At 36.5% G+C, this 22,109-nt stretch overlaps 1 protein-coding gene across 3 annotated transcripts in view; it reads left to right on the forward strand.

Moving 5' to 3' along the window:
* The window catches only part of Ganc (glucosidase alpha, neutral C), a 78,114-nt gene that overhangs the window by 711 nt on the left and 55,294 nt on the right, over positions 1-22,109 (forward strand). For all 3 annotated transcript variants that reach the window (XM_026392794.2, XM_026392803.2, XM_026392787.2), the window contains exons 2-5: positions 110-456; positions 2,275-2,337; positions 5,779-5,884; positions 19,931-20,058. In XM_026392794.2, the coding sequence (XP_026248579.1) occupies positions 428-456; positions 2,275-2,337; positions 5,779-5,884; positions 19,931-20,058 (326 nt within the window). In that variant the 5' untranslated portion in view covers positions 110-427. The remainder of the gene's footprint in view (positions 1-109; positions 457-2,274; positions 2,338-5,778; positions 5,885-19,930; positions 20,059-22,109) is intronic.

Below are 22,109 nucleotides of genomic sequence, written 5' to 3' on the forward strand. Positions count from 1 at the left end.
CAGTATTTTAGCATGACTGCCACTGAGAGAAAACTGCAGCAGCTTTGCTCCAATCTGGAGGCCGTCTCGGTGCTTCCTGGTTCTCACGATCTTGTTTTTTATCCTCTAGGAGTCATTGTATACACGCCTTCTCCACTGCAAACAGTTTCGGTTTCTAATGAAAGCACGGTCCTCATCATTCACCCATAATCAGGAAAATTTTGCCACGATAATACCTGTAGAAACGCTAGTTGCGTTTGAAAAATCCAAGGAGCAAGAGCCAATATTTGTCATTCCTTGAGAATCTGGGGGAGACACCATTTACCAGAAACTTGACGATGGTGAAGTGCTGGTCATAATTTTAGAAAGACGACTCCTTGGCTTTTTATAAAGATCGCCCTAGGCCGTGGCCTGAGAGCTGAGAGCCAGTTGGATTGACAGAGAAGTTATGGAGGCAGCTGGGGAAGAGGAAATCAGGTAAAGACCAAGTGCTCTTGCAGGCACTGACCCCAGGGAGGACTGAAAACAGCCTTCTGGTTTTGAAGTTTTTACTGAAAAAAAAAAAAAAAAATATATATATATATATATATATATATATATGCATTTCTTATTTGAATATTAGGTTGTGTGCTTTATCATTTTTACTCAATTTTGAGGGAATTGGCTAATGTAAATAGCCTCAATATATTTTCAGGATGGTTGAATACAGGATGGTTAATACTGGAAAAGTTGCCAACATAACTCTTAACATATGAATTTTAAGCATGTTGCTTTCCAAGTTAAGTTTATACCCTCCTTCTATGTCATTCCAGAGCTGCTACTTCAAATGTGAAGCAGTGACAAAAGCTGAGTTTAATGAAAGATTTAATTACTTCATGATAAAGAGAATTTTTTAGTAGAACTAAGTGTATATTTAAGGACTAAGGGTATATATGTTTTCATTTTTTGAAGTTGGTGTCCAAAAAAAATCATGGACAAACTGACTACAGAGTATACAGCCACACTCTGCATGAAAACTAATGTTTTGTTTTTATAGTTGTTTTAATCAGATGAAGGCTAAATTAAATACCCATACTCAAATAGCACTGTATATCTTGTTCATGTTTTATTCCAGAAATGTTTCTTCTGGAAATTTAGTTTTAAAGAACATTTACTTCTGGGGCTGGGGTTATAACAGTGGTTGAGTGCTTGCCTCACATGCATGAGGCACTTGGTGGCATCCTCAGCATCATATAAAAAAATAAACAAATAAATAAAGATATTTTAGAAAAAGAACATTTACTTCTGGATTGTCATCATCATCATCATCTTAAAAAGCAAAAGATTTTCTTTCTGTGATTGTTTCTAATTTTAGCACTTTGCAATACCTCTCAGAGCATTTGTCAGGTTATATTGTGATTCCCAGTTAGGCTTTTACAGAAAGTATGGACATTGTCCTTCCTATCTTGTCCAGAGCCCAACACCCAGTAAGAATATATTTTGGTGAACTGGGGCTGGGGCTCAGCAGTAGCACACTTGCCTGGCATTTGTGAGGCACTGGGTTCGATTCTCAGCACCACATATAAATAAATAAAGGTCTATCAACAACTAAAACAAAAAAAAATTTAAATATATTCTGAAAATATTTTGTTGATTAAATAGGTGAGTAGGTGTTTTTGTTGTTGATTTTTTTTTTAATTTTTGTTTTTGGGTACCAGGGATTGAACTCCAGACCACTTAACAGTGGTTAAGTGGAGCCACATCCCTAGCCCTATTTTGTATTTTATTAGAGAGAGGGTTTCACTGAATTGCTTAGCACCTCACTAAATTGCTGAGGCTGGCTTTGAACTCATGATCCTCCTGCCTTAGCCTCCCCAGCCTCTGAGATTATAGGCATGCACCACTGTGTCCGGCCAGTTTATTTTTGTGTGTGTTTGGGTTCTTTTGTTTTGTTTTGTTTAATTTTCATTTGTCTTGGAGGGTTTTGTTTTGTTCTTTGCTCTTTCAGATTTTACTGTTGTAGTCATAATTTTAAAAGAACCCTTCCTCATAAGTGACAGTGCCATTTTTCCTTTGCTTTCAGAATAATCCCAGAACTTGATATTTTGTTGTTCAATTTGGATATTTTACAGAAGGATATTAGTTCTGCAACACTTATGCGATTGTATTACATGAAGTTGTTGTGAAACAATTTTGCATTGCACAATAGACTCCAAAGGTTTATTTTGCATCTTCATACTATAGTTAGAGAAGGTACAAAAATTGGATTCACAAACACTATGTAAAATACATTTCTTAAAATGTCTTTTCATTTAGTGTTGAAGAAGAAGCTGTGGATAAAAATGTTTTCAGAGACTGCAGCAAGATTGCTTTCTACAGGTAAGGAAAGTAAATATATTACCTTGATCAAAACATTTCTGGCCAGATGTAGAGGAACACACCTATAATCCTAGCTACCTGGGAGGCTGAAGCAAGAGGTTCTAGGCCAGCCTGGGCAACTTTGTGAGACCCTGTCTCAAAAAAATTAATTAATTAATTAAAGGGCTGGAGGTGCAGCTCAGTGGTAAAATACTTGCATAATATGCAGAGGGGCCTGGGTTCCATCCCCAGTACCACAAAAAAAAAATTTTTAATTAAAAATTCTGACAACATTTTAAAATTAATGCTATTAACTTTTGAGAATCGATAGGCTTTCTAAGGAAAGGATCAATTAGGAAATGTAATGATTAAAGAATTCTTCAAGGGCTGGGGTTGTGGCTCAGCAGTAGAGCACTTGCCTAGCATGTGCAAGGCCCTGGGTTTGATCCTCAGCACCACATATAAATAAATAAATAAAAGTAAAATGAGGGTATTGTGTCCAACTACAACTAAAAAATAAATTAAAAAAATAATTCTTCAGACTTTTACCTCTATATACTTACCACTATTTAAATTTTTAAACTAATTTTAAAATTTCATGTCTGAATCGATAACACTTTCATGTAGTTCAAAAGTAATATAAAAAGATACACATTGAAAAGCGTTATTCCCACTGCTGTCTGCTTCCACCCTATGCCTCACCTTGTCTCTGTCAGTGACTAGTTTTATTAATTTCTTATTTATTCCAGTAGTTCTTTTTGTAAAGGTACATATTCTTACATCACCTTCTTTTTTTTCTAGTTGTCAATGAACCTTTATTTTTAATTACTTATATGCAGTGCTGAGAATCAAACCCAGTGCCTCACACATGCTAGGCAAGCGCTCTACCACTAAGCCATCACTCCAGCCCCTCACCCATTTTCTTAGACCAAATTAATCTCTGCATATACTGTTCTATATATATTTTTTTTCTGCTTTATAGTTTATTCTAAAGAACCTTGACTTGAGTACTTGGAGAATTTCCTCCGTTTTTGTAGTTGCATAGTATTCCATGGTTAGATACACTATTTCATTTGTCTCCTCTTGCTAGATCCTTGGGTTGTTTTCAGTGTTTTGCTATAATAGCACTGAAAGATATCTAAAGGATGGATTTTTAGGAATGGGATTATTGGTTTAAAGTGTAAATGCATTTGAAATGTGGTAACTACTACCAGATTTTCTCTACCAAGATTGTACTATTTTATACTCCCATCACTATTCTATGAGATCATTTGTTTCCCCAGAGCCTCAAAAAGATGTCTTTAAAATCTTTGTTTTTTGCTATCTACTTTTATGTGATCCTGAAACAAATAATAAAAAAGTGTTTTATATAATTTAACTTTCTAATTTATTCACTCTATAGAGGAAGGAAAATTTGTGTGTGTGTGTGTATCTGTTTGTCTGTCTTTGTAGGGATAAATATAGGGCCTCATGCATGCTACACAAGGACTTTTAATGGCAAGCTCTGAGCTACATTCCCAACCCAGGAAAGTATACCATTTTTTAAAAATTTATTTGATTTGTTATACATGATGGCAGAATGCAATTCATTTCATATTACAAATATAGAGCACAATTTTTCAATTTACACTGGTTTTACACAAAGTATTTTCACACCATTCATGTCTTACATGATCTTAAATGATGGTGGAATGTCTTAATTCATTCCACCATCATTTTTACCCCTTTGCACCCTCCCTTCCCTTCCCTCCCCTTTGCCCCATCTAAAGTTCCTCCATTCCTCCCATGATCCCACGCCCCTAATCGCCATTATGTATCTGCATCCTCATATCGAAGAAAACATTCAGCCTTTGGTTTTGTGGGATTGGCTTATTTTGCTTAGCATGACAACTCCAACTCCAACCGTTTACTGGCAAATGCCATAATTTCACTCTTCTCTAAGGCTGAGTAATGTCCCATTGTGTATATATACCAAAGTTTCCCTATCCATTCATCTACTGAAGATCATCTAGGTTAATCCTATAATTTAGCTATTGTGAATTATGCTGCTAAGTATACGATTTTAATTCAGAACAGGTATCTTAGAGGGAAGTCTACATTGATAGCAAACACCATTATTTGTCGGATTACTGCTAATTACAGCAGTAATATTATTTAGTTCCCTCCCAGTACTAGAAGCAGAAATTCGTGAGCTTCTCACTAACTAAAACCTCAATATAACTTTCTCTGACCCAGCTGGAGGAGGAGACCCAGTCCTCTATGAACATTTATTCCAATTCTTTGGACACCCAGAAGTATATACTCTTTTTTACCTGGATTTGGAATTATTTCACATATTATTACTTATTATTCAGGGGAAAAAAAAGAAGCCTTTGGTTATATACGAATCATGTGAGCTATATATCTATTGATTACTTAGGATTTATTTTCTGAACCTACCACGTAATTACCATAGGAATACATATTGATACCTGAGCATATTTTACATCAGCTTCTGTAATTATCTCCATTCCAACAGGGGTTAAAGTCTTTAGCTGACTAGCAACACACACAATGGAAACATTAAATGATCTCCTATAATACTATAAACCCTTGTATTTATTTTCCTATTTACCATTGAACATCTTATAGGAATTGTTGTAGCCAGCTCATCACTAGGTGTTGTTTTATAGAATTCATATTACATTGTAGCTTACTTCAACTATGTATTCTTCCCATGAGCAGTGTTGACAATTATAGGAATTCAATTATAGGAAGGTTTGTCTACTGATACTCTCTAGTCTCAGGATACACTCTAGATTCTACATGTGCAAAAATCCACTTCACAGTAATTCATAGGATATGCCTGGTCATCTTGTTAAACCGTTAGATGAATTTCTACTAGAATCTATTCAGTTGCAACTAAAGGATTTATTTCATGAAAAGAGAGTAGGACATGAACAAACTCATAAATGTCACCTTTGAAAATTACCCCACTTGCTCAATAAAGGAGACAAATTGCAATCCTTAAGCAAATTAAGGATGTTATATTGAAAAATTACATTAATATTCTTATTAGTAATAATTTTATTAGTACTCAAATATTATGTAGTACCCTTAATACTTTATGAGAGTACTAGTACTACCTCTGCCCTGTTCACTTAATAACACAGTGAATTTTTTTTTTTTTTGGTACTAAAGATTGAACCCATGGTCGCTTTACCCCACTGCACTACATCCCAAGTTCTTTCTATTTTTCCTTTTGAGGCAGGGTTTCACTAATCTGCCGAGAATCTCACTAAATTGCCCAGGCTGACCTTGAATTCATGATCCTTCCACCTCCTGAGTTGCTGGAACTACAGGTGTCTGCTACTACTCTCAGCTTCATAATGCATTTTTAATGACTTTTACATGTTAATATACTCTATTGGATGCTGCCAATCACAAATAGTCCTCACACATCTTTATACTTCATATTGATAGGCGTCAAAAACAGCTCTCCAAGAATTCTACCTATCGGGCATTATTAGACTCAGTCACAACAGAAAAATACAGCACCAGGTTCCAAATCATCAATGAAGCAACTAAGGTGAGTTAAAAGTATCTTCTACAGAGAATAATTTTGTTTCTGTGTTCATTTGGGTTAAATAATTTAAATTTCCACAATAGCTAATTAAAATTGTATGTCTCCATAATATATTTCATTAGAGAAACAATGTATCTTTTTGTGTCTATACTGATAATATTGGAAGGTACTAGGGATTGAACTCAGGGACAATCAACCACTGAGCCACCTCCCCAGCCCTATTTTGCATTTTATTTAGAGACAGGGTCTCACTGAGTTGCTTAGTGCCTCGCCATTGCTGAAACAGGCTTTGAACTTAAAATCCTCCTGCCTCAACCTCTCAAGCCACTAGGATTACAGGCTTGTGCCACCACGCCTAGCTATACTAATAATATTTTAATAGTAGTATGAGGGCCGGGATTGTGGGTCAGTGGCAGAGCACTTGCCTTGCATGTATGAGGCACTGGGTTCAATCCTCAGCACCACATAAAAATAAATAAATAAAGGTATTCTGTCCATCTACAACTAAAAAAAGAAATTTAAAATAGCAATATGAATGTCAACATAGATTATCTATGTATCAGATGTTTTATAGGTGTTTACAAATATAGTTTCTTTTTAATTAGTCTTCTTAATGCACCTAAGAGGTTCATTTTATTATCTCCAGTTATCAGATAATAAAAATTGGATCTAGAAAGTAACTTGCCCAAAGTTATAAAATATACAGTTGTTCCTGTAGCCTGAGAAGATTCAGTGAATTTTCAGACTTGAAAATGCAGATGACCAGGGAATAGTAAAAGGACCATTCAGTAGAAAATCTAAGTCACAAGTATCCCATCTCCTGAGCTGCTTCACTAACAGATCACTATGTTCACTACATATAAAAGAATGTCTTAAAATAAGTAGTTTTTCTTACCTGTCAGGTCATCGTACTACTTCCCACGTGCCACAAAGATGGGCCAGTCATACTGCAAATTGGTGCAGCCAATATGCAAAGCAGAATGAAGATTCCTGGGAAAACATGGAATGGAACCACCATTTGACCCAGCTATCCCTCTTCTCAGTCTATACCCAAAGGACTTAAAAATAGCATACTACAGGGACACAGCCACATCAATGTTTATAGCAGCACAATCCACAATAGCTAAACTGTGGAGTCAACCTAGATGCCCTTCATAGATGAATGGGTTAAAAAAATGTGGCATATATATACACAATGGAATATTACTCAGCAATAAAAGATAATAAAATCATGGCATTTGCAGGTAAATGGATGCAGTTGGAGAAGATAATTCTAAGTGAAGTTAGCCAATCCCCCCCAAAACAAATGGCGAATGTTTTCTCTAATATAAAGTGACTGACTCATAGTTGGGTAGGGAGAGGGAGCATGGGAGGAATAGACAAACTCTAGATAGGGCAGAGGGGTGGGAGGGGAAGGGAGGGGGTGGGGGTTAGCAAAGATGGTGAAACAGGAGGATTGAAAGTTTGAGGCCAGCCTCAGCAGATAGTGGAATATGATGGACATCATTATCCAAAGTACATGTATGGGGGCTGGGGATGTGGCTCAAGCGGTAGCACGCTCGCCTGGCATGCGTGCGACCCGGGTTCGATCCTCAGCACCACATCCCAACAAAGATGTTGTGTCCGCTGAGAACTAAAAATAAATAAATAAATATTTAAAAAGTTCTCTCTCTCTCTCTCTCTCTCTCTCTCTCTCTCATCTCTCACTCAAAAAAAAAAACAAAGTACATGTATGAAGACATGAATTGGTGTGAACATACTTTATATACAGAGATATGAAAAATTGTGTTTTATATGTGTAATAAGAATTGTGATGCATTCTGCTGTTATGTATTTAAAAATAAAAGCAATAACCCCCCCAAAAAAAGAAAGTAGTGTACATAAGAATCTTTATATCTCTGCAACTAATATCTGTCTCTTGAAATCATACCATTTTTTCATATTGTGCTAGGTCCATATGAAAGCAAGACTGTTAAGAGACTCAATAGTTTTACCTCAAATCTGTCAATAACTGCAGTGAAACATGATAAAAAAAATTTTTTACACACACACATAAAAAAAACAAAAGATGGGCTAGTCATAGAAGTACCATGATCTGTGCTAGGAATTGTGACCATGCACAATTATCTGATGCTCTCAACCTGACCCCTACTTCCACATTCTTCTCCATCTTATAAAAGCATCCTAAGTTTCCAAGTCCTCTAGATCAGTATGAACTAAATGGTAATTCTATAACTGAAACATACAGTTAAGACTATATGGCCTGGGTTCCCTAAACAGCTTGAACAGTGACTCCATCAACTCACTACAAATTCTAGGACACTGACTTTTACCTGAAAGCTGTGTGAGATCTCCTTGTAACTACAATAGTTACTGCCCAATAGAACTCTACCAAAGAAACTCAGAAAATCTCTACTAAAATCTCTACTGAAGAAAATCAGAGGAGGCAGAACAAAAACTACCCACATCAGAGGTCTCTATAACATTCGTAATATTTGTAAGACCTTTAATTTAGAAACTTTTGTTGGGATCAGTAGAAGCTCGTGGCTACAGAAAATGCAAAGCCTATCTCAGACTTTCCAGGAGTCTTAAGATATCAGGAGTCTTAAGATATCTGTCACCAGATATCAGGAACTCTCCTGTCTCTTTTCTGATCATTTTCTCATTTTCCTTCCTGTCATCAACCTCAAAGAGTTATAGTGTTCATGATCAGGACAAGAATCTTTATCATCCTTGGGTAGGCTTACTGTATTGAGAGTACTGTACAATCCACTATCATGAAGACACATTGAAGCAAAATCAATAATGCAAAATTACTCAGAGTATCATTGGTGAACCAAAATGAAAGTTCTTTTTTTTTTTCTGATATCTGGGGGTTGAACCCAGAGCACTTTACTACAGAGCTTCATCCCCAGACCTTTTTTACTTTTATTTTTTTTATTTTGAGACAGGGTCTCACTAAGTTGCTGAAGGTCTTGCCTCCCAACCCCAAGTTGCTGAGGCTGGCCTCAAACTTTCAATCCTTCTGTCTCAGCTTCCTGAGTTGCTGGAATCACAGGCATGAATCACCATGCCCAGCTATCAAAATGAAAATTCTCAACACATCTAGAAACCAGTAGTTAGTGATAGACCACATATGCCCTGTATATTACTGTAGATCATTTTCTGTCTTTGGATCCTGAACATGTGAGAGACTGCTGTTCAGGTCAGTTGCCAGCACCAAAGTGCAACAGATCTGGATGCCTTTAGAGGAAAAGAATTTATAGTACAGGAGGACCCTCAGGATCTCAACACAGACAGCATTTGGCTCACAGTGGAGCTGAGGAGCCTGAAAGCAAGGACAGATTAGTGGACCCCTTGGAACAGACTCTATGTTCAGGTGTTTGGAAATATCAGAACTGCATAAGGAATCTGAGCATTCTGAGTTCAATCAAATTTATATTCTGAGAAGTCACTCTGAAATTTGGGCTGAATTCTTATTATGTCCTCCTTATCCTGTAAAGTTGAGAACACTAATAGAAACTTAAAGTTTTATGCCTTATGTTTGTCTCATAGGAATGATGTAGATCCAGACGATAATCTTTAAAAGTTGTCAGCTCCTTGTGTTCATCTCATTGCATAGAAATAGAATCTCCATCAAAGGTTGTTTCTGGGATGAGATGATTGTTGTAAGGGGATTGCATATCAAGATATGGAACCAGTGTTGTCTGGATGTTTGAAATAAGCATACATTCACTTAATAAGAATATTAGTTTTTTTTTAAAATTCAGATTCAGAAAGACAGATCCCAAAGTCTAAGAGGATCATATTCAGCTCACGGCTGCAGTTCTCAAATTGCACTGATGAGGCAGATTCTGAAAAACACAGCACTCTCAGTGCCGGATTGCCCCCTCCTTTAAAACCCTTAAAGCAGTAACTTCAGATTCGTCAGGATTTGTTTTTTGTTTATTCCTTCTTCCCAATTCTCTTTCCCCAGTCTGTCCCTTAATAAACAATTAAGAAACAGAATCAAGCTTCATTCAACATTGTCTTTTTTTATTGCTTGGGCCATCAAAACAAAATATCACAGACTGGGTGACTTAAACAGACATTTCTTTCTCACAGTTCTGAAGGCTGGAAATTCCAAGACAAGACAACATTCACTGTGATGGCCCTATTCCTGGCTTGTAGAAGGCTGCTTCTTCCTCACATGGTGGATAAAGACAGAATAAATTCTGGTTTTATAAAGACACTAATCCCATTTTAAGAACTCCACTCTCATGACCTCATCTAAGCCTAATCCCTCCCAAAGGCTCTGTCTCCAAATAACATAACATTGAGTGTCAGAACTTTTGCATGCAAATTTGGGTGTTCACAGTTCAGTTCATAGCATATATGATGTTCCTAACAAACTGAAGTGTTGATCTATATATTATCATCAGGTCAGGACATCCAGACTTTGAAGAGAAGCTGGTAGCAGGATCAGATACTGAATTTTTCTCACATAGGGTCCCAATATAGTATTGTTCTTATTCCTAAAGACAGAATAATCAAGTAGCTATTTGATAAAGAAACATCCAGAAGAAAGTCTGGAAGGATAATGATCATAAAAGTGTTGACTGCTGGGCTGGGGATATAGCTCATTTGGTAGAGTATGTGCCTTGCATGCTCAAGGCCCTGGGTTCAATCCCCAGCACCAAAAAAAAAAAAAAAAAAAAAAAAGTGTTGACTGCTGTTTTCCCCCCTACTATTATAATTTCTTTTTCTTTTACCTTCAGTGAATTTTGTACCTTCAGTGTCCTAGATTGAGAAGCAGAGTTCTAATCTTGTGACATTGATACACGGAAAAATGTACTTGTATTGTGAGTACAACTAGCAAGGCTGTCAGGAGCAGATCTTTGTCTTTAGCCTACTTTATATTGCTAATTTTGATTTTTTTTTAATATGGGTGATCATTTGACAACATAATTTACTTTTGCAACCTTTTTGCAAGATTTCACAAGAGACAGCACTTCTCTTTCTCCAAGGATGCCATGATATTTCTGAGCACCTCCATGAAGTTACTCCTTACTTCTTCTAAGCAGAACAAAAATGAGAATTAGCCTAACTAGTCATATCCACAGCAGATGAAGCATGGTTATCACTTTTTAGCAAGTGCTGTTTCTGTTGAAATGGCCAGGAATAGACAGCAAATTTGGTAACTGGACAATCAGAAGTACATCTGGACAGGCTAATTGTCCTTGAGGAACAGGCTGATGCCCAGTGTGAAGTTTCTAGTGTTTTCCCTAGAGAATCAGTGCTTACAGTAAAACAACTGAAACTGGATGGGGAATTTAGTGCCCTACAATGATTTAATGAGGTCTTGACCATTCTCTGAATCCTGGAAGGTCTTTAACAGCTGGGAGAGGTCATTCACTCTTACAGGCCTTTTAGGATAACTGTTGTTCTTTTTTATTGCTTTTATTTTTTAAACATGACAATGGAATGCATCACAATTCTTATTATACATATAAAACACAATTTTTCATATCTCTATATAAAGTATGTTCACACCAATTCATGTCTTCATACATGTACTTTGGATAATAATGTCCATCACATTCCACCAACTTTGCTAACCCCCTGCCCCCTCCCTTCCCCTCCCACCCCTTTGCCCTATCTAGAGTTTGTCTATTCCTCCCATGCTCCCTCTCCCTACCCTACTATGAGTCAGTCACTTTATATCAGAGAACACATTCGCCATTTGTTTTGGGGGGGGATTGGCTAACTTCACTTAGAAACATCTTCTCCAACTGCATCCATTTACCTGCAAATGCTATGATTTTATTATCTTTTCTTGCTGAGTAATATTCCATTGTGTATATATATGCCACATTTTTTTAATCCATTCATCTACTGAAGGGCATCTAGGTTGGCTCCACAGTTTAGCTATTGTGGATTGTGCTGCTATAAACATTGATGTGGCTGTGTCCCTGTAGTATGCAATTTTTGAGTCCTTTGGGTATAGACTGAGGAGAGGGATAGCTGGGTCAAATGGTGATTCCATTCCAAGTTTTCCCAGGAATCTTCATACTGCTTTGCATATTGGCTGCACCAATTTGCAGTTCCACCAGCAATGTATGCGTGTGCCTTTTTCCCCACATCCTCGCCAATGCTTATTATTGTTTGTCTTCATAATAGCTGCCATCCACTGGAGTGAAATGGTATCTTAGAGTAGTTTTGATTTGCATTTCTCTAATTGCTAGAGATTATGAACATTTTTTCATATATTTGTTGATTGATTATCCTCTTCTGAGAAGTGTCTGTTCATGTCCTTGGCCCATTTATTGACTGGATTATTTGGTTTTTTGGTGTTTACCTTTTTGAGTGCTTTATATACCCTAGAGATTAGTGCTCAATCTGATGTGTGAGTTATTAAAGATTTGCTCCCAAGATGTAGGCTCTCTATTCACCTCACAGATTGTTTCTTTTGCTGAGAAGAAACTTTTTAGTTTGAGTTCATCCCATTTATTGATTCTTGGTTTTAATTCTTGTGCTATAAGTATCTTATTAAGGAAGTTGGGGCCTAATCCCACATGATGAAGATTAGGGCCTACTTTTTCTTCTATTAGACAGAGAGCCTCTGGTTTAATTCTAAGGTCCTTGATCCACTTTGAGTTTTGTGAATGATGAGAGATAGGGGTTTAATTTCATTTTGTTGCATATGTATTTTCAGTTTTTCCAGCACCATTTGCTGAAGAGGCTATCTTTTCTCCAATGCATGTTTTTGGCACCTTTGTCTAATATAAGATAATGGTAATTTTGTGGGTTATTCTCTGTGTCCTCTATTCTGTACCGTTGGTTTAACAGTCTGTTTTTGGTGCCAATACCATGCTGTTTTTGTTACTATTCCTCTGTAGTATAGTTTAAGGTCTGGTATAATGATGCCATTTGCTTTACTCTTCTTGCTAAGGATTGATTTAGCTATTCTGAGTCTCATATTTTTCCAGATGAATTTCATGATTGCTTTTTCTATTTCTATGTGGAATGCCATTGGGATTTTGATGTGTGAGTTGTTAAAAGAATTGCATTAAATCTGTATAGTGCTTTTGGAAGTATGGTCATTTTGATAATATTAATTCTGCCTATCCAAGAGCAAGGTAGATCTTTCTGTGTTCTAATGTCTTCTTTGATTTCTTTCTTTAGGGTTCCGTAATTTTCATTGTATAGATATTTCACCTCTTTTGTTGATTCCCAAGGTTTTTTTTTTTTTTTTTTGAGGCTGTTGAAAATGGGGTAGTTTTCTTTGTTTCCCTTTCTGAGGATTTGTCACTGATATACAAAAATGCTTTTGATATATGGGTGTTGATTTTATAACCTGCTACTTTGCTGAATTCATTTACTGGTTCTAGAAGTTTTGTGGGGGAGCTTTTTGGGTCTTGTAGCTATAAGAATCATATTGTCAGTAAATAGTGCAAATTTACATTCTTCTTTTCCTATACATGTCCCTTAATTTCTTTCAACTGTCTAATTGTCCTGGCCTGTGTTTCAAGAATTATGTTAAATAGAAGTGTTTAAAGAGGGAATCACTGTCTTGTTCCAGTTTTTAGAGGGAATACCTTCAATTTTTCTCCATTTATAGTGATGTTGGCCTGGGACTTAGTGTAGATAGCCTTTACGATGTTGAGATATGTACCTGTTATCCCTGGTTTTTCTAGTGTTTTGAACATAAAGGGATGCTGTATTTTTTAAATGCTTTTTCTGCATCTATTGAGAGATCATATGATTCTTATCCTTGAGTCTATTTATGTCTGTAGTTTGTTTATTCAACTTTTGTTTTGAAGATCTATCCAGTGATGAGAGAGATATGTTAAAGTCACCCAAAATTATTGTGTTGTGATTAGTTTGACTCTTGAACTTAAGAAGAATTTGTCTGATGAACACAGCTGCACCACTGTTTGGGGCATTTTATGATTGTTATGTCTTGTTGGTGTATAATTCCCTTGAGGAGTATATAATGTCCATCTTTATCCCTTTTGATTAACTTTGGCTTGAAGTCTACTTTATTTGATAGGAGGATGGAAACCACTGCTTGCTTCTGCAGTCCATGTGAGTGGTATGATTTGTCCCAACTTTTCACCTTCAGTCTGTGTATGTCTTTTCCTATCAGATGAGTCTGATAGGAGGCATCATATTGTTGGGTCTTTTTTTTTTTTAATCCAATCTGCTAGCCTATGTCTTTTGATTGGTGAGTTTAAGCCATTAATATTCAGGGTTAGTATTGAGACATGGTTTGTCATATTTGTTTATTTTTGTTATTTAACTTGACTTAATTTTCTTCTTTGATTAGTTTTTATTTTAGGGTATTACCTCCCTCTGCTGATTTTCACTGTTGTTTTTTGTTTCCTCTTCATGGAATATATTTCCAAGGATGTTTTGTAGTGTTGGTTTTCTAGTCATAAATTCTTTTAACTTTTGTTTATCATGGAAAGTTTATATTTCATCTTCAGATCTATAGCTTAATTTTGCTGGATATAAGATTCTTGGTTGGCACCCATTTTCTTTCAGAGCTTGATATATGTTGTTCCAGGATCTTCTAGCTTTTCAAGGTCTGTGTTGAAAAATCTGCCATTATCCTAATTGGTTTTCCCCTATATGTAATTTTATTCCTTTCTCTTATGGCTTTTAAAATTCTCTCCTTATTCTATATATATCTATATATATCTTATATCTGCATTTTCATTATAATATGGCTTGGTGTGGATCTGTTGTGATTTTGTACATTTGGCATCCCAGAGGCTTCTTGAATTTGGATTTCCAATTCATTCTCTATGTTTGGAAAGTTTTCTGATATTGTTTCATTGAGTAGATTGTTCATTTCTTTGGTTTGGACCTCTATGCCTTCCTTTATCCCCATAACTCTTAAATTTGGACTTTTTATGCTATCCCATATTTCTTGAATGTTCTGCTCATGGTTTCTTACCTTTAACAATGTATGGTCTATCTCCTTTTCAAGATTATATATTTTGGGCTGGGGATGTGGCTCAAGCGGTAGCGCGCTCGCCTGGCATGCATGCGGCCCGGGTTCGATCCTCAGCACCACATACAAAGATGTTGTGTCTGCCGAAAACTAAAAAATAAATATTAAAAAATTCTTTAAAAAAAAATATTATATATTTTATCTTCATTGTCTGATTTCCTATGTTCCAAGTGGTCTACTCTGTTGGTGATGCTTTCATTTGAAATTTTAATTTGGTTAATTGTTTCTTTCATTTCAGAGATTTCTGTTTTTTGTTTTTGTTTTTTGTTGTTGTTGTTGTTGTTGTTGTTTTTAGAACTTCTCTCTCCCTGTTGAGGTGATCTTTTGCTTCCTGTATTTGTTTATATAGCTCCTTGTCGAAGTGATCTTTCACTGCCTGTATTTATTCTCTGATACTTTCCTTGAGTTCACAGAACATTTTAACCATGTACATCCTAAACTCCTCCTCTGACATTTCTTCTGCTATGGCTGCCAATGATTCTAATGATGTGGTGTCTTCATCTGTTTGGGGCACTTTCTTCATGTTGCTTGTGTGTCTTCCTTTCCAGCTCTGTGGGTCTATATTGTTATTGTTTTTACCCGATAGGTTTGTAGTGCTCTTGTAGGGATTCCAAGACCTCTCCTCTATATGATGTTGTTCAGATGAATCAGTCCTCAAAGTTCTATTTCATGCAGAGTTCTTGGTTTCACATATGTTGGGGATGTGAGGGCCAGAGGATAGAGGGGTAGGAGAAAAAAAAAAAACTCGAAGGAAGAAACCAGGGTTGTAGCTAGCTTTAGAGATCTATATCTTTCCTGCTTCTCTTCTCATCCAATAGGTGGGGTCGTCTGTTGTAAGCTGGTGTCTCTGCCCTCCAGATGGTGAAGGTAACCAGGATAGGAAGACTAGTCCTGGAAAAGGGTGCCTGAATACAGGGAGTGCCACCTGCCAGTCCCTGCAGGGAGATTGCACCTCACAGGTCTCTTTTTGGGACCGCTCGTGTGACTTGAGCTCCCAGAACTATCTTCTTCTCTTGCCTAGAGATTTCCCAGTTCCTGGTCTGTTAGGCTCCAAACTTTAGCCCCGTCTCCCTCTTCGCTAGATGTTCCCAATTGAGGAAACTCTCCCTTGGGCGGCTCCCTGGTCACACTGCACTCCTGTGTTGGGCATCTACTGTGTTGGTTTACTACCGCAGGGAAGCAGGGAAGGTTGGAAACCTGGTACCTGGCTGCTGGAGATCTGGGAACTGCCCCCAGCTAATATGGATATGGCAAGAATGTTGAGCCAAGATGGCAGTGGTCTGCTTTCAGCACCTGAGTGTCTAGTGAGGTAGGAGGAGCCTGGAGAGGTGGGGGAAGCCGGGTGATGGCAGTGTGCTGTGGGTAGGTAGCAGCTGAGTGACCTGCATGGGAGCAGAGCGAAGTCTTGGCGATTTACAGATGTGTTGATAGGTGGTTCTGCTAAGGCGCTTGCTGAGCCTTGCTTGGGCTAGAACTTTGGACGAACATTCAGCGTCCTACTCGAATGCTGAGGTCCCAAGCCCTGCATGGAGTCACTGGTGATTTCTGCTGAGAGCAGCTGTATAGGGGTCCTCCAACACTCTTAGAGATGAAATATTCTGACTAGGTGAGATCTGGATCACAGAGCAACACAGAATGCTGCCTCCCTCTGGCCCGCCATCTTGAGACTTCCAGGATATCTGTTCTTCATATCGTAGAGACCTGGTGTCAGAGGAAAAGTAAGATCAGTCCATCAAGGAGGAGTTGATAGTGGATATTATAAAGGAAAATCATTACTCTGCCATTTAAATGTGTATTCAAGGATTGTTAACTTCATGATAGTTTCTAATAGTTGTGATTCCCAGTCATGGGTGAAAAAAAGTTGTTCTAGTATAACTATGGTCAATTCTCTGCATGAATACATAGACAAAGCTATTTCTACCACTATGTTTTTTATAAAATGTCTCATATTTTTGCTCATGTGGACATTAAAAACAATTAGACTTATGGATGATAGGCTAATAGGTTTTGTTTTATTTAGTGTAGGAGAAATAAGATAAGCCATGTGTACTCTTTTACCCTGACTGAAAAATGGGCCTCTGAGTAAGGGTATATGAAAAACCAATCAGAGACTTGTAATATCAGAAAGAGCCTCCAAAAAATGTCCTTCTCTGAGGGTTTATCTCAGATTCTCTGCATATGTGGATGTTATACATCTTAAATATTTTTAAGGAAGCAAAACCCCATTAAAATTTTTAGGTGTATATTTGTTTATCTGCATGCAATTTGAGAGTAACTGCTTTTATTATCTTAGGATTAATATTAACTTCTCAATTTAAGCAACCCAACTTCTAGAACTTATTTTAATATAATTTTCATTGATATTCCCAACCATCACTACTAGGAAGTAAGTATTTGTAATTCATTTATATATATATATATATATATATATATATATATATATATATATTTTGTTCATAAATATTTTAATAGGTCCCTAACAAGTAAGAACAGAATATCTAGAAATTCTTAAAACAAATTAAATAATGTAACATTCACATCTAGACTTTTTGAAAGAGCAAAGTTTTGAGGAAAAGATTGAGCAGTAGTGCAGTTAAGAAGGCTGTGGCTTTAAAACTGTCATCTACAGAGTCCTGGGGTTTCCCTGGAAGTATCTAAGAGCTCAACGCAGAAAGGAGAGAGGGCTCTAAGCTAGGAGTTCTGGGCTACTTCCACTGTCTTTAACCCAAGTAGCTTTATTTATTTGATTTCTTGGAGTATATTGATATTAGGGAAACAAAAAACTAAACCAACAGGTAATAGAGCATTAACCAGATCATAGCAGTTAAGTACATACTAACATCTAAGAATATAATGTGCTAGAACATGAAACCTGTATTGGTGAAAGAGATATAATGAATCTTGGAGCTAGGGGGATAACTCAGTGGTAGAACACCTGCTTAGCATCCAATCAATCCCCAATACCAAAAACAAAATAAAAAGAATGGATCTGAATATTGACTTTGAAGAGAGCCACCCTATTGGGGAATATTGCTCAGTTAAGTTTTTAAAATTTTAAAATGGAGCTTTAACGCTGATTTAAAAATTGCTTATTTGGTTAGTTATTTTTTTAAGAAATATATTTTACTAAAAATAGGATTCTGAGTACACAACTAGATACAATTTGTTAATCATATATAGGCAGACAACCTATATATGCCCTTGGTAACACATTTTGCCCATTTTTGCCTATCTGAAATTGTAGTAATCTCCAAAAACCCTGCTGAAATACCTCCTCTTCCAGAAATCCAACTTCTAGAACTTATTTTAATATAAGTTCTAGAAGTTGGATTTCTGGAGACATCCCAGAACCTCTCACCTCACATTCATCATCGATAGACCCCTTACTGGGGGACTCGAACTTCAAAACCAGTCTTAGCAAATTAGCCAATCCCTAAGCAACTTAGTGAGACCCTGTCTCAAAATAAAAAATAAAAAGTGCTGGGGATGTGGTCCAATGGTAAAATGACCCTGAGTTCAGCACCAAAAATAAAATAAAAAATAGTTCCCTTCCTTATTCCCCCTAGCACTATACTTGTCTTTCTATCTACGCTTATAAAATGCCTTATGTGAACTTTGTACCTGTTTCATCCCTTTTAAATTACCGTCTTCCTAAGACTTTAATCATCACAATGTTAAATAAATGTTAGTTGAATTTAAGAGAGCAATGGAAATGTACTCAACATGGTTCTGTCTTAAATTCTCTATGAAAGCATCCATAGCTGTAGCACCAGTTTGTCGCTCTTCAGTATCATGTCACTGCTTACAGTCCTTATCTAGTCTTCTATATTCATTCTCAAGAGGCAAAGATCCTTGAAAAGCATATTTTTTTGGTGCTGCTTGATATTTTCCATGCTTATATCACCATATATCATCTCTTCCACACTACATCACACAGCCAACCCAGTTACTCTTTTTAGATGTAATAATAATAATATAAGTATCCATTTGTAACCAAAACTTAGCATCGTACTTCATGAAGAATTTGCCATAGACGAGTGTGGAATGACACACCCATTGAAAGCCACCGTCTTAAAATAGTCCTCTGATCTAGATGCCTCATTTTGTAACCTAAATCTGGCCATTTCTGTCTCATAGAGCTGACTTGATTTTAGTATAGCAAGCCTCATTTCATCTAATACTAGAGAACCACAGAGATCATCATTTTACTCTATATTCTATTCTGTGGCCTGCTAGCCTTCATCTTTCATTCAGTTGGAATCAAATTATTATGGTTTTAACAAACTGTTATTCTTAGCACATCTGTAATTTATCATAGATAATAGTGGCTATATATCTCAATTTCCCAAGGCTGTTTTTAGTTTATCCCTGTTATCCATGTAATTATTAATAGTCACTCTTTATTCTAAAGGTCCTGGTTTGGACAATTATATGTTTACCTAACCATATAGGGGTACTTCTTGTGCTGCCACAGGTGTAACCAAGCAAGTACATAAATTGGGAGCTTGTTCTTTCTATTATTTTCATTTTTCTCTAATTTTCATAGCTATATATGCCCTTTAATAATTTAAACAAATTATTTTCTTTCTAATTATTGTAATTTGTTGATGCCGCTTCCGGCTAACGGGAACCGAGTCCGGCGAGAGACGTCGAGGTTAAAAAATAAAATAAAATAAAAAAAAAATCACAGGACACCAAGGTTCTTCATCCAGGAGTCTTCGGAGTCAGCACTTTATTACTCACATCATCTCCTTTTATACCCCAAGCAGCAGAAGTGGAAAGTTACCCAAAAGAGGGAGGGAGAGGGGAGAAATTTGGTTGTGACATCTGCCATTGTTAGATAAAGGTCAAGACGTTCCGTGGAGCACATATGTCTCAGGCGGATAAACAGGAGAACCGCAAGTCTGCGTCATGGCCTTGTGAGCTGGCCACTTTGACATGCAGAACAAGGAATTGGGGTCTGGGCCCCGGGGGCCAGGGAAGGCCTGCTACCAGCAGTTAGAATATCATTGGGAAACCTGTTGAAGCTAATCTCATATATTTGTTCCCAGGTTCCTCTTTTGGCTGAAGTTTATGGTATAGAGAGAAACATTTTCAGACTTAAAATCAATGAAGAAACTCCACTGAAACCCAGGTATGAAGTTCCTGATGTCCTCATCAGCAAGCCAAAGACTGTAAGGTAAGCCAAGGAACAAGATATCTTAGATACACCCTCTACATGTTCTTTTATCATACCTTGAATACTAGAGTTTTTTTATATGCCTCCTATTTTGTCTTTTCAAAACTATAATCATTTTTAGGGTTAGTATTCAATTATTCGGGGATAAGTTTATCAGTTTTCTATGTTATCCATTCTATTTATTCTTTATCACTTTACTTACCAGCACCTATTAATAGGGGAACAGAACTTTGATCCCCACTTTCCTTCTCACAACAAAACAGTTTATTAGCTAGACTTTGGGAGCAAGTAGAAAGAAAACTACTTATTCAGATTAACAACAAGGCTCTAGAGACCTAATTTACCAGCCAAACTCCCATACCAATAGTAATTTATAATTTAGACTGACTCACTCTTAATTAAGGTATTCTTAGAAGTCTAACATGTAATTTTACTTAGAGAGAAATTAATTATTGGTGCCTAGGTGAAAAAATCTTTAGGGACTAAAGCATTTTTCGAATGTGTGCAAAATCTTTATCAGTTTTCCCCACAGTGAGATTTCAAGTCTGTTTCTCCCAGTTGATTTCTGTTTTTTGTTTTTTCATATTTTTTCACTAAGGAAAAATAAAACTATTCCAGATATTTTAATTTTCGCTGTCACTCCCATGGTTTTAGGTAGATTATTTTTTCCACAAAAATATTATTAAAGGTCAGTAGAGGACTATGGTTGTAGCTCAGTGGTAGAGTGTTTGCCTAGCATGTGTGAGGCACTGGGTTCAATCCTCAGCACATTAAATAAATAAATAGATAGATAAAATGAAGGTGTTGTACCTATCTACAACTAAAAAAATTTATAAAAAATATTTTAAAAAGGTCAGTAGAAATATGGAAAAACTAATTTTATTATGATAAATTAAAGTCATCTATTCACTGAACTGCTATTGTATGCCAAGAAAACAGGAGATTAAAGGAGACTGTTTTCAAGCCTTTACAGTTTGACAATTGAGTTTATGCATATATATAACCATTTGGTCACAGTAAGTTATTTTTTAATGATGGAGGTTTCACTTTACTTAGATCCTTTAACATTTTGATATTTGTATTCACAAGTAAAATTAATATAATATTTTTTCTCTACTATCTTTGCCATGTTTTAGATTCTGGATGATATTAATTTTGAGCAGTAAATATGACTATTAGTTCTGCTTCTGTTCCCACCTCTTTCTAGAGGGCCTGTCACTATTGCAATAACTAAAAACCTAAAAACTGCATTTCTCAGATTCCCTTGTACCTAGAGTTTCTGATATAATTTAGTTTCTACCAATCATATGCATGTACATAAATGTTGATTTTAGTACTAAATTCTCCATTTTGTTTGTGTAGATCTGGCAGCTGTAGACTGGCTCTAAGGCCATTAGTTAGGATCACAGGTTCCTAATCTCCATAGTAGCGCTAATATGGCATGATCCTAGAACCCAACAATTGCCACAGTGATTTCTGATTATCCAACTTCCTAAGATAGAAGTTCCATTTATTTTATCATAGTTCTGATGTTTAGAAAGCCAAGATCAAGGTGTTAGCAGGCTTGGTTTCTTTAAAAGCCTATCTCCTAGGCCTTACAAGAAGCATGTCTACTTTCTTGCTGTGTCCTCACATAACTGTCCGTGTGTGTGTGTTTGTGTTTCTGTGTGTGTCTGCGCGTGTCTCTGCGTGCACATGCATGCATGCTTCTGTGTCCTCTAATCTCTTCTCATAAGGACACTAGTCATAATAGACTTCATAATGACTTCATGCGATAGGACTTTAATTTTGATTTTCACTTAATTACTTCTTTAAAGGTCCTATCTCCAAATACAATCACACACTGAAGTACTAGGAGTTAGGGCTTCAAAATATGAAGCTGAGATAGAAGTTCCATTGGCCATACAGTAATACAGTATTGTTTCTAGGGGTCATTACTAGATGTATAGTCTGAAACCTGTAACCTGAAACCTTCCCATGATGTAAGCAAAGAGTTTCCACTATTAAGTCATTTATTTTCTGCCAGAGTTGTTCCTATTATTACCAGTTGA

Source organism: Urocitellus parryii, chromosome 6, assembly GCF_045843805.1.
Source record: "Urocitellus parryii isolate mUroPar1 chromosome 6, mUroPar1.hap1, whole genome shotgun sequence".
Taxonomy (NCBI): domain Eukaryota; kingdom Metazoa; phylum Chordata; class Mammalia; order Rodentia; family Sciuridae; genus Urocitellus; species Urocitellus parryii.